Below are 13865 nucleotides of genomic sequence, written 5' to 3' on the forward strand. Positions count from 1 at the left end.
AGTTGAATTTCGAATTTTTATGATAAGTAATTTGTTTAAGTTATTTGTATAATAAGTGAAATGCGTGTGTAATGTTCAAATTAATGTTAAGACACACAATATGTATTACCAATGGTCCTAGACCTATTGGTAAGCAAGAAAGCCGTTTTGAACAAGAAAGGTGTGTTTGGGAAAAACACGAAATCTATGTTCTATGTTGGATTGCGCATTTCATTGCTTTTGGTGGCTGTTCAGGTTGCTGTACTAACGATCAGTTTTGGAGAAGACTGCAATGCTGCATGAATTGCACTATACCGTAATCATACCCGTAACATCGTCTTTGAAAAAAAGGGGATTGGGACACATCCGAACTTTTGACAAGCAAAAAAGTTTTAACAAAAGGGATGCATTGTAAAATTCAGAAGTAGTTTTAGAATGCTGCTGCTTTGGTTATTTCCCCCCGATTATAACACACTTAGTAGGCGATAGGGGGCTAATCCGCAATGGAAAAAAAATAATGCACTGTAAAATTCATTCCAGTTCTCAGCGAGAGAGATAAAATATAGAGGGAGAAAAAGAGGTAAACAGATCTAAATTCATTATAGATTTCTTAAGATAACACAATTTACAATGTGTATATATATTTATACAAATGCACGATAAGGTGAACAGGCACTTATGCAGTGTATCTTGAGGTGAAAAAATATCGATTTTTTCTTCAAACAATCATCTAGAGAAGTATGTTTATAAATAGCAAACCTTAATAGTTACATTGTACGTGTAACACATAGACAAATAATAATAAGTCAATAATGAAAAAGAAAGAAAATGTATTCTTTTAATAAAAGTACTTTTAGGATGGAGTCTAGATCCATTCATACGGCAAACCTTAAACTTAAACCGGATGCCGACGCACCGCCATCCCCCACCCTTTCCCCATGACTGCAATTGTCTCGATACTATTTCTATTTCAAGACATCAAAAGAGGAATAGGGAATGTATTCATTTATACATACACTTTATTCCTGTTGTTTAAACAATGAAATGCTTTCTTTGGGGAGTCATGCAGGATATGAAGGTGGCGACATTGCAGAAAAAATACATTACCGGCGTTAGCGTGTTATGTAAAATTTGTCTGCAATGATCCCTAAAGAAAACATTCCGAACACATTCGCAGGGGTGTACGTAGAAGCTATTAGTCATTTCCAGCGTAGAGCGACACCGAACTCGGACTCGAACTATGTACGCTAATAAATATGAGGTCGTATGAAAAGTTAAAAATAAATTGTAAACTTATACACGGATATTTTTGTTATTCTATATAAATAAATACCACTTTATGAAATTTAGTATAGAATAATACAATCATCATTTGTTTTCTCGTTCATGATAAAGCTATAAAAGGGCAGAGCGACATCGAACTTGGTCTCGTGTGATGCTTATAAATAAGGGGCCGTATGTAAGGTTAAAAAAAATTGAAAACTATAATCAGATTTTTTTTCTGCATTATTTGTAACAGGTTATGAAATTTAGTTTAGACTGTTTTAGATTTATTCATTAGTTTCATTTGTTTTCATCTGCTTGATAGAGCGGCAGTACTAATGACCGTCCACAAGATACCAATAGCGTGGTACAGTTTCATTTTCCAATCAATCATTAAAAAATTCAAAGTCTTTCTACATAACATTGTTTATCTTTTAGGGATAAACTTGAGTATTTAATTATATAGATAGTAAATCCTGAAGAGGGTATTATTAATTATAACAACCCAATGGTGGAGAGAAAAAAAGAGATTGCAGAATTTCAAAGAAACTGGTGGTAAGTGTTTGCTTGTAAACATGTACGATTGTTACAGTACAATACTTTAAAGGCTGCACCCTGTTGGTTTCTTTCATCATCCTTCTATTATCAAGTAATTTGTGTTTGATGTCCATTTTTAGGGATTGATTGACTTGCACAACCTAGATTGTTTAATTATTTTACAGTTTGTCCACAAATGAGAGGATGTTGGTGTACAATGATGAGGAAATTAAAAAATGGACTGTCCACACAATGGCTCATTCTAAACAGGAAGACAGTTACAATTGTGGAGTTTACTGCCTGATTGTGTGTGTTGATGTCCAAACAAAAAAGCATGCATTTATATAATGTTTTATCCTAATTTTTCAGTGTTATTTTATGTACCCTTTCATTTTAATTTCTTCTTTTTATTTCATCTTTTTTAAATGAAACCTTTATTGCTGTCAATAACTGATTATACTTTCTTTTTCCCATGTATGCAATATATTATTTTTTCAGTTTGCTGAAAGATATTTCAGCAACGAGCCAATCACCTACATTGCTATGTCAGAGCTTTATAGTGCAAGGGGAAAATGCATCAGCTCTGATAATGTTTAATGGTGAGAATAAGGTGCCTACTTAGGTACCATGTGTCTCTGTGACTGGGTTATGTTTATCCTTGACTGGGTAATGTAATAAAGGGACTGGGTTATGTTTCTATGTGACTGGGTTGTGTTATACAGGGAGTGCGTTATGTTATACAGGGACTAGGTTATCTTTCTCCGTGACTGGGTTATGTTTCTCTGTGACTGGATTATGTTATACAGGGACCGGGCTATGTTTCGCTGTGACTGGGTTATGTTTCTCTGTGACTGGGTTATGTTTCTCTGTGACTGGGTTATGTTATACAGGGACCGGGCTATGTTTCGCTGTGACTGGGTTATGTTTCTCTGTGACTGGGTTATGTTTCTCTGTGACTGGGTTATGTTATACAGGGACCGGGTTGTGTTTCTCTGTGACTGGGTTATGATTCTCTGTGCCTGGATTATGTTTCTCCGTGACTAGTTTATGATTCTCTGTGACTGGATTGTGTTATACAGGGACCGGGCTATGTTTCTCCGTGACTGGGTTATGTTTCTCTGTGACTTGGTTATGTTATACAAGGACTGGGTTATGTTTCTCTGTGACTTGGTTATGTTATACAGGGACTGGGTTATGTTTCTCTGTGACTGGATTGTGTTATACAGGGACTGGGTTGTGTTTCTCTGTGACTGGGTTGTGTTATACAGGGACTGGGTTATGTTTCTCTGTGACTGCGTTATGTTTCGCTGTGACTGGGTTATGTTATACAGGGACCGGGTTATGTTTCTCTGTGACCGGGTTATGCTTCTCTGTGACTGGGTTATGTTTCTCTGTGACTGGGTTATGTTTCTCTGTGACTGGGTTATGTTATACAGGGACCGGGTTATGTTTCTCTGTGACCGGGTTATGCTTCTCTGTAACTGGGTTATGTTTCTCTGTGACTGGGTTATGATTCTCTGTGACTGGATTGTGTTAAACAGGGACTGGGTTATGTTTCCCCGTGACTGGGTTATGTTTCTCTGTGACTGGGTTGTGTTATACAGGGACTGGGTTATGTTTCTCTGTGACTGGGTTATGTTTCTCTGTGACTGGGTTATGTTTCTCTGTGACTGGGTTGTTTTATACAGTGACTGGGTTATGTTCCTCTGTGACTGGGTTATGTTTCTCCGTGACTGGGTTATGTTTCTCTGTGACTGGATTGTGCTATACAGGGACTGGGTTATGTTTCTCTGTGACTGGGTGTGTTATACGGGGACTGAGTTATGTTTCTCTGTGACTGGGTTATGTTTCTCTGTGACTGGGTGTGTTACACAGGGACCGGGTTATGTTTCTCTGTGACCGGGTTATGCTTCTCTGTGACTGGGTTATGTTTCTCTGTGACTGGGTTATGTTTCTCTGTGACTGGGTTATGTTTCTCTGTGACTGGGTTATGTTTCTCTGTGACTGGATTGTGCTATACAGAGACTGGGTTATGTTTCTCTGTGACTGGGTTATGTTTCTCTGTGACTGGGTTATGTTTCTCTGTGACTGGGTTGTTTTATATAGTGACTGGGTTATGTTCCTCTGTGACTGGGTTATGTTTCTCCGTGACTGGGTTATGTTTCTCTGTGACTGGATTGTGCTATACAGGGACTGGGTTATGTTTCTCTGTGACTGGGTGTGTTATACGGGAACTGGGTAATGTTTCTCTGTGACTGGGTTATGTTTCTCTGTGACTGGGTGTGTTATACAGGGACCGGGTTATGTTTCTCTGTGACCGGGTTACGCTTCTCTGTGACTGGGTTATGTTTCTCTGTGACTTGGTTATGTTATACAGGGACCGGGTTATGTTTCTCTGTGACTGGGTAATGCTTCTCTGTAACTGGGTTATGTTTCTCTGTGACTGGGTTATGATTCTCTGTGACTGGATTGTGTTAAACAGGGACTGGGTTATGTTTCCCCGTGACTGGGTTATGTTTCTCTGTGACTGGGTTGTGTTATACAGGGACTGGGTTATGTTTATCCGTGACTGGGTTATGTTTCTCTGTGACTGGGTTATGTTTCTCTGTGACTGGATTGTGCTATACAGGGACTGGGTTATGTTTCTCTGTGACTGGGTTATGTTTCTCTGTGACTGGGTTATGTTTCTCTGTGACTTGGTTGTTTTATACAGTGACTTGGTTATGTTCCTATGTGACTGGGTTATGTTTCTCCGTGACTGTGTTATGTTTCTCTGTGACTGGATTGTGCTATACAGGGACTGGGTTATGTTTCTCTGTGACTGGGTGTGTTATACGGGGACTGGGTTATGTTTCTCTGTGACTGGGTTATGTTTCTCCGTGACTGGGTTATGTTTTTCTCTGACTGGGTTATGTTATACAGGGACTGGGTTATGTTTCTCCGTGACTGGGTTATGTTTCTCTGTTACTTGGTTATGTTATACAAGGACTGGGTTATGTTTCGCTTTGACTGGGTTATGTTATACAGGGACTGGGTTATGTTTTTTTGTGACAGGGTTATGTTATACAAGGACTGGGTTATGTTTTATTCAGTGACTGGGTTATGTTTCTCCGTGACTGGGTTATATTTTTCCGTGACTGGGTTATGTTTCACTGTGACTGGGTTGTGTTATACAGGGACTGGGTTATGTTTCTCTGTGACTGGGTTATGTTTCGCTGTGACTGGGTTATGTTTCTCTGTGACTGGGTTATGTTTCTCTGTGACTGGGTTGTTTTATACAGTGACTGGGTTATGTTCCTCTGTGACTGGGTTATGTTTCTCCGTAACTGGGTTATGTTTCTCAGTGACTGGATTGTGCTATACAGGGACTGGGTTATGTTTCTCTGTGACTGGGTTGTGTTATACGGGGACTGGGTTATGTTTCTCTGTGACTGGGTTATGTTTCTCCGTGACTGGGTAATGTTTCACTGTGACTGGGTTGTGTTATACAGGGACTGGGTTATGTTTCTCTGTGACTGGATTATGGTTCTCCGTGACTGGGTAATGTTTCACTGTGACTGGGTTGTGTTATACAGGGACTGGGTTATGTTTCTCTGTGACTGGGTTATGTTTCTCTGTGACTGGGTTATGTTTTTCCTTGACTGGGTTATGTTATACAGGGACTGGGTTATGTTTCTCCGTGACTGGGTTATGTTTCTCTGTGACTTGGTTATGTTATACAAGGACTGGGTTATGTTTCGCTTTGACAGGGTTATGTTATACAAGGACTGGGTTATGTTTTATTCAGTGACTGGGTTATGTTTCTCTGTGACGGAATTATGTTATACAGGGACTGGGTTATGTTATACAAGGAATGGGTTATGTTTCGCTTTGACTGGGTCATGTTATACAGGGACTGGGTTATTTTTCCTTGTGACAGGGTGATGTTATTCAAGGAATGGGTTATGTTTTTCAGTGACTGGGTTATGTTTCTCTGTGATTGGGTTATATTTTTCCGTGACTGGGTTTTGTTTCACTGTGACTGGGTTGTGTTTCTCTGTGACTGGGTTATGTTTCTCTGTGACTGGGTTATGTTATACAGGGACCGGGCTATGTTTCGCTGTGACTGGGATATGTTTCTCTGTGACTGGGTTATGTTTCGCTGTAACTGGATTGTTTTATACAGTGACTGGGTTATGTTCCTCTGTGACTGGGTTATGTTTCTCCGTGACTGGGTTATGTTTCGCTGTAACTGGATTGTTTTATACAGTGACTGAGTTATGTTTCTCTGTGGCTGGGTTATGTTTCTCCGTGACAGGGTTATGTTTCTCTGTGACAGGTTGTCTGAACGGAGTTTTTTGACAGCCTTAACTGTGCTGCGTACAGGGACTGGGTTATGTTTCGCTGCGACTGGGTTATGTTATACAAGGACTGGGTTATGTTTCTCTGTGACGGAATTATGTTATACAGGGACTGGGTTATGTTATACAGGGACTGGGTTGTGTTTCTCTGTGACTGGGTTATGTTATACAGGGACTGGGTTATGTTTCTCAGTGACTGGGTTATGTTTCTCAGAGACTGGGTCATGTTTCTCAGTGACTTGGTTATGTTATACAGGGACTTGGTTGTGTTTCGCTGTGACTGGGTTATGTTTCTCTGTGACTGGGTTATGTTTTTCTCTGACTGGGTTATGTTATACAGTGACTGGGTTATATTTCTCTGTGACTGGGTTTTTTTTATCAGTGACTGGGTTATGTTATACATGGACTGGGTTGTGTTTCTCTGTGACAGGGTTATGTTTCTCTGTGACTGGTTTGTGTTATACAGGGACTGGGTTATGTTTCTCTGTGACTGGGTTATGTTATACAAGGACTGGGTTATGTTTCTCTGTGACTGTTTTTTTTTTATCAGTGACAGGGTTATGTTATACATGGACCGCGTTCTGTTTCTCCGTGACTGGGTTATGTTATGCAGGGACTGGGTTATGTTTCTCAGTGACTGGGTTATGTTATACAAGGACTGGGTTATGTTTCTCTGTGACTGGATTATGTTATTAGCAGTACAGTTAAGGCGGTCAATAAAAATATGGGCAAATTTTTGTGATGAAAACACGTATACTTTAGTTAAACTGGCATGTCCTTTTTAAAATCAATAACAGTCACTCAAATGCAATATATTTCTAATATATATATATAACAGTACAATATTTTATGTTCATAGTGGTCATGTGATATGGCAGTCGCATGGTACAAGCAGATGTATTTGTGGTTTTGAGGTCAAAAATTCAATATTGCAAGACATAATCATGTCAAAATTCACAACTGAATTATGAAATAACTTGATGTTATATCGTAGATTTTGAAAAACGGTGCGAACTTTTTAAGATAAGAATATTTGTTAGTAGAAACCGTAATTTATAATGCATATGTTGAATACTTTTGAAGATCACAGGGTTAATTTCATTAAAAATAATTAATTTGTAAGATTTTACAAGGATCGCAGAAGTTTTTAAGTTTCATAGCATATTTCAAATTCACGTGTAAAAGTTTGTCTGGATCAGGTAAGTGTATGCCCTTGCAATTAAGTGATTTATTTAGGTACTCAGATTTTAGATATCGATATTTTATACAAAACCGAGGTGGCTTCTTTATACGATGCATACGTTTAACAAAATGAAAATAAGACTATATAGGTAGCATTCTACTAATAATAATTTTAAACAAAATATTCATTTATCCTTTTCCGTTAATGTATGACATTTATTTGTCTTCGCTATAAAACTGCACGATAGCCTTCAATGATTTAACTTAATGCGTCATTTTGAAGAATATGACGTCATATTTTGTAGTACAGCGAGAACGACATCTCGCTTATTTGTCAGTGTGTACGATATAACGGATATCAAAATTGTAAGTAATAGCATTTGTTGTTTTTAATTAAAAGATTAGTATAAGTTAATTTTACTAATAAATAGATTAATATGTACTTTCGAGGTTTGTAATATACTGTGATGTCATAGTGCACATTTCCCGTACTTTTTGTCTGAACGGAGTTTATTGACAGCCTTAACTGTGCTGCGTACAGAGACTGGGTTATGTTTCGCTGCGACTGGGTTGGCGAGCCTTGGCGAGTAGGATAAAAATCATATACCATCACAAACCATGAGAGATTCTTTTTATCACATGTTTTAACCAACTTAACTTGTTAAACTTCGTTATTTCTACACATTAAATCTTCGTGTTATCAAGCCGCACAACACACATTTTTGTGATGTCAACAATATTACGCATGACGAAAGAGTTCCAAGCCAAACAAACAAACATATCATTTTTGATCAGTGCTTTAATAATCTATGAAAGAAAGTATGCAAAATATCATACGCTGTTTTTATATTAATTGTTACTTTGGACATCTGAAATGTATAATTTCGCCTTTGTTTAAATCAACGGCCTAAGTCATTCATCCGAGTCAGAGTCAAAGATGACACGCGGCCTTTTTTTGGATGCAGAATTCGGTTCGTTTTGGATATTAACGATGATTTTCCCACCTAAAATATTGCCGTTGACCAGGTTTTGGACACCCCCTGTCACGTTTATTGTTGTGCTTGTGGCACCTGTGTTATTTAAAGTGTTTCGAAAGGCAGTGTTGTTTTGGGTGAATTGGAAAGTGGCGGATCCTGAGGAACATTCGGGTGCTGTTGGGTTCGAAAGAATTGATGAAATATTTCTGTGCTGGATTTCATTTAAACTGCTGTAGTTGTTAATTGACTGGATATTTTTGTGTCCTGTGATTTGCATGATCTGGTTGGCAGGTACGTTATTTTCGCTTAATTTTTGAACCAGGTGTTTGCGAGCACTGTGATTTGTTAATTTTTTCTCGCCAACAATCCCCGCTGAAGTTGTCATTCTTTTCATAATCGATCCCAATTTATTGACACCTATGGGCTGTCTTTTACACCATTGGTCTTTATGTGTCATCGCGCATTGTTGAGTGTGAGTTGCCAAATAAATCGGGTCATCGGGATTGCAGAAATCAGAGGGTCTTTTTTCTTGGTAAAATTTGTATATTTTAATTGGACAACGATTAGGTACTTCTAAATTTTCCCACATTTTTGGTTTGACAACGCGAACGTCTCGAGGATTTGCCCCTTGTCGGGTTTTTGATTGACGTTCATTGAAGGTTAAAAATTCGGCACCGCTGCTGTCTTTTTGTAGAATGATGTCCCCCCATGACATTGATCTGTGTTCGTCGGAGCCCCTTAAGCCAAAATATATGGTGTTAAAAAGCCACAGGGAATTGATCACACTCTCGGGATTGTTTACACCCAACAGTTCTTTTTCCCATAATTGATTTATTTCTTCGTCCGTTATTGCGTCTGATGTTTTGGATATATTGCCCCTCCCCTCGCTTTTCAGATCCTTTTGTTTTGCTTTTAATACTTCCCTAACTTTAGAAAATTCCAAACTTGATATTATTTGTTTGCCATATTTCATTCTCCGTAAATGTCTGTCAAAGCTACTCATAAATGTTCTTAATGTATTCGGTTCGCAATTAGAACTATCAGCTTTCCGAACACCGAGGAAAAATTTGCATATCAAATCGTTCAATTCGGGGGGAGGAATGGTTTCAATCGCTCGCTTTTCATTTTGAGTTTCTTCAAGGAATAATTTCAGCAAATTCATATCACATATAGTTTTTTTGAGAGTGTTTTTGTTTTCTTGATCATTTACAAATTTATCTATATCTGAAGATGTACTTGCCATCGTCTGCTTTTTCGTCGGTACAATTTTAAGCCGATATTGAGAAAAAGGCAAACAAATATCGATCCCTTCGATTTCAACATCATAAATGGTTTCATCATTTTCAAATTTTGAAGATTTTACCACACCCGTACCCTTTCCATCGATCTTCACAACTGTATTATTAGGAATTCTGCTCACCGACATAACGTATTAATTTTGTAAACAAACTACACATGTATAGTAAGTGTTTATCTATGACGTCATACGGCGTAAGAATACACAGTGGGATATCAAAAATTTATCTCATGATTGATATCCACCGCATATTGAGATAAACATGTGATAGATTTATTTATTACTTAAATATTTCTGAATGTTTTAAAAATGCTTTTAAGATCACAATTTCCGTCTTTGTCAAATAAAAAATAGCCATTATCTGACAACCTGGGAAATTGGGCATACAAAAAACAACTTTGATAATACCACTGGAACAAACGAGGAGGTAAAAAGTTTTTTTATTTGATCATTCGATGGCTTTTAGCAATAACTTTAATATGTAGAACAGAAAAAGAAATCCCTAGGGCAGAAGTTTGAAAAAAATGTAAAAAAAAAAAATGTGCAAAACTGATACATTTCAAGCAAAATCCTATAGGGTCCTATGTTAAAAATTAACAAGCTTTGAGATGACCCCTTAAACAAACGGTGTGGTAAATGCCTTATTTTTTGTCTTAAAATAATACGATCCGTAGAAATTCATGCAAAAAATTTCATTCAAAAATCTAGGGCAGAACAAATTAGACCCGGCCTCGTTAATTACTGTGAATGTTTATTAATATTTTATATACTGTGTAATGTGGCATATATGTTTACCACGCACAGTGCTGGCTATGCCTAATCATTATTCAATAATGATAATGCATAATTATCTTTGCATGCATGTTGAAATAATTAATTTTCTTGCATGTTGACATAATTTATCTTGCTTATATTGCATGTAGGGGGCAGAAATACGCCACTATACAATACAAAAAGAATAGAACCAAAAAAAAAAAAAAAAAAGAAAAAAGATATCAAACAACAAGCTGTACTGGAAAAATTAAAGTCTGAATTCCAATCATAGCAATTTTTATTTGCTCTTTCGTTTTCTCACTTTTTAAGATTTGAAATCTACAAATATTATTAAGTCGTCCGTAAAAAAGTTAATTAAAAATTATTTCCATTGTACCGAGCAGTATTTCAAACAATGAAATAAATGTAAATTTTCATTTCATGTATTTTCTACTAATCACTAAAGAAAGGAAGTGCACAACCTGGAAACTGTAAATTATTTCACTCTTTATACCGTCTTTCAAGGAATTTTAAGACGGTAATGAGGCCACGTTTAGCCATATGCATGTTATTGTTTGGCGCCATATAAATTATAAATCTATTATAGCACCAACTAGCTTCCGTTAAACTTGTATCCATATTTTTATACTTCCTTGTTTTAGATATGTATGTGTTTAGAAAATTGGTGGCAGTCGATTTTGTTGATCTCAAATATTGGAATAGTATCATCAGGTCTAATCGACCCTCTTCTATATTTTATAATAAATTTGATATAAAAATAAATTATTTATTCTATCTTAAAATTTGCAATTTCAATCTAACATCGTCAAGAAAATTTGTAAGTTAATCCTTTCTTTATCGCAGAATAATGATTAACACGTATTTTAGCTTAAAGCCAAAAAGTTAAGAAGTTAGGTATACATATTCACACATTTTGATTGCACGTTAAATTCCATTTTATTTATCAACAAATAGCCTTTACGCGAAGCCACGCAATGCGATTAACAAATTCTTTTGATGTCCTCTTGACTCAATTAGTGTCAGGTCATCGGATTAAGTTTCTTTGTTAGACCTGCTCTTTTAGGTATCTTTTCTGTGAGAGGCCCCCGATAGGTAATTTGGGTATATGTATCTGTATATGTTTTTGTTGTTCTGATAATTCCCCCTTTGTTGAACCCTACCTCGACCAGGCTGATTTTTGTATCCAGTGCCCAGCGCGTCACTTTTTGCTGGACACTCAAGAATAAACTACGTAAACTTTATTAAAGAAGCCTTGGTCATTATTTCAGGTAGGAAACTATATTTTATTTTTATGTATACCATTTATAAATATGCAACTTACAATTTTATATTTTGATTTATTTGTGTTTATTTTGTTCCATGCACTTTGTACAATATTTTCATAGAAAGCATATGAATATACATTGTTTATTCAGGTTGCTTAATCTGTCACAAAATGTTAATAAGGTTTTTGTTAAAATGCATTCAACGATTCATTTTAACTATCATTAACAAAATTACTTTTGATTCGGTAAATCTATTTTATTCTGTTAATTTCAAAATTAGTAAGTTAAAATCTTAATTTATTTTCTTTGTTAATTTTATTTCCGGAAAAACGCGCAGGATGTGATAAGTCTTAAATTAACTAACTAATCATTTTAAATGATAATTCAAGGATAGGATATTGATTATTATTCAATTACAACTCTTGTGTCTTTTTGAGATTCAGAAAGCTAATTTACTCAACATTTGTAAAATTGCTATTTCACATTCCGGATATTGTCACGTGACCGGTTTAGAGTTTATATAATGTGTTTATGTTTCCGCACAAATGGAAAGTTGTACGCTGACAGGATATTTTCCTCGAGATATGTGTTTTTCAATTATTTGCATTGACCGATTGTTCCCAGAACAATGTGTAAGTGTTGATATGTCTTTTAATACTATGTTTTAGCATTTTTGTAGCAATCGTTGTAGTTTTGTTTGTTTTTATAGTCAGGTACATGTGCACTTATGTCTTTGACTACTGAAACTTGTATACTTCTAGGTGTTATTTGCATAGATAGGTTTTCTATTTCCTTAGTCCCATTCCATGATTATTACAAGGCTCCAACAGATAATTATTCTCATTATTAAGGATCTAGATTGCTTATTTGTTCATGTTGATTGGTACTTATCAAATGTTTGTCAAAACACCCTAGCTTTGTTCTTCATAAATAGTGTACCTCATCATGGTCAAGCGAGTTCTCCATTTAAGTTAATTTCCCCCATTTTTGTAGTGATTGTTTAGTGTATTGAAACATCTATTGTCATTTGATATTATGTGCACATGTGAATCATAGGTTCTAATTGATGGGGTCAGTAAATATCTTAACTTTAAGATTTTGTTGCATATTGTTTTCAGTGCAAAGACTCATTGTTTTACTACTTATGTTTTTATATGTCTTATAATAACTTATGACTTTTTTTTTTGCTGGACACTCAAGAATAAACTACGTAAACTTTATTAAAGAAGCCTTGGTCATTATTTCAGTTGTCACCAGATAAGCAAAGAAAATCCCGGGTGACAAGTTGGTGGAGAAAGGCTCAAGATCCCACATGAAGACAAAGCCAATCAACTACTACCTGCGATCAACAGAGAACCAGCATCAAGACGAAACATTACCACCACAAGTGCAAACCTCCGAGTCAAACGAACAACATTACCAATCAACACTAGAAATAGCACCATCTGATTCAGAGGAACAACATCCCCAATCAACAACCGAAGCACCAGCATCTGAATCAGAGGATCAACACTTCCAGTCAATACCAGCATCTGAATCAGAGAATCAAGAAATTGAAACTTTAGATGAGGAACAAATCCCTGAGGATCACATAACACAATCGTCAACAGATCATCAACCACTAGAAGAACAACAGATTAGAAATAGAATTATGGCCACAGGAATTAATTTAAAAAAATTTGATGGCAGTGAAAATGTACATCTTTGGATAACTGTACTCGAAAACTGGCAGAAATTCCACAATGTTTCCGATTCAGAAGCCCTCCTTGCCATAGGGTGTAATTTTGAAGGCCAAGCAGCCACATGGCTCCAAACCTTATCACCAGCCCAGAAAAACAACCTTACAACATTCAAAGACTGCTTGAAAAGTCGCTTTGCAAATAAGGAAACAAATTCCCTTCTAGGACTTAGACAGTACCCTGGAGAGTCAACCAATGACTACCTCTCAAGAGCAGAAAAAACGTCTTTGGGACATGACCTCCCAGAAATATACAAAGTCCAATTCACAACAAATGGATTAATCCACACTATAAAAAAATGTGTCATCTCGAAAGAGCCCAAAACTTTCCAGGAATTACGTCATGCTGTTGACCTGGCAAAACAAGAACTAGAATGTGACAACAAACAGGACTTTGACATTCAATCTCTCACATCTCAAATAAGGGAGACACTTAAGAGTGAAATTAGTGCTCTAACAGCCACACAAGAGAGACCATTCCAAAATCAAAAGAGGAAGCAACACAACCCTGGA

At 36.5% G+C, this 13865-nt stretch overlaps 1 protein-coding gene across 1 annotated transcript; it reads right to left on the reverse strand.

Annotated features, from left to right (window-relative positions):
• Nucleotides 1-2819: 2819 nt before the first annotated feature.
• On the reverse strand, nucleotides 2820-6345 carry LOC136271906 (SUMO-interacting motif-containing protein 1-like). Its single transcript, XM_066072486.1, has 5 exons — nucleotides 6227-6345; nucleotides 6027-6102; nucleotides 4106-4600; nucleotides 3651-3793; nucleotides 2820-3543 (listed from the first exon to the last, which is right to left on the reverse strand). The coding sequence occupies exons 1-5, from the start codon at nucleotides 6343-6345 to the stop codon at nucleotides 2820-2822; spliced, it is 1557 nt and encodes a 518-aa protein (XP_065928558.1).
• Nucleotides 6346-13865: the final 7520 nt, after the last annotated feature.

This window comes from Magallana gigas, chromosome 9 (assembly GCF_963853765.1).
Source record: "Magallana gigas chromosome 9, xbMagGiga1.1, whole genome shotgun sequence".
NCBI classification, from domain to species: domain Eukaryota; kingdom Metazoa; phylum Mollusca; class Bivalvia; order Ostreida; family Ostreidae; genus Magallana; species Magallana gigas.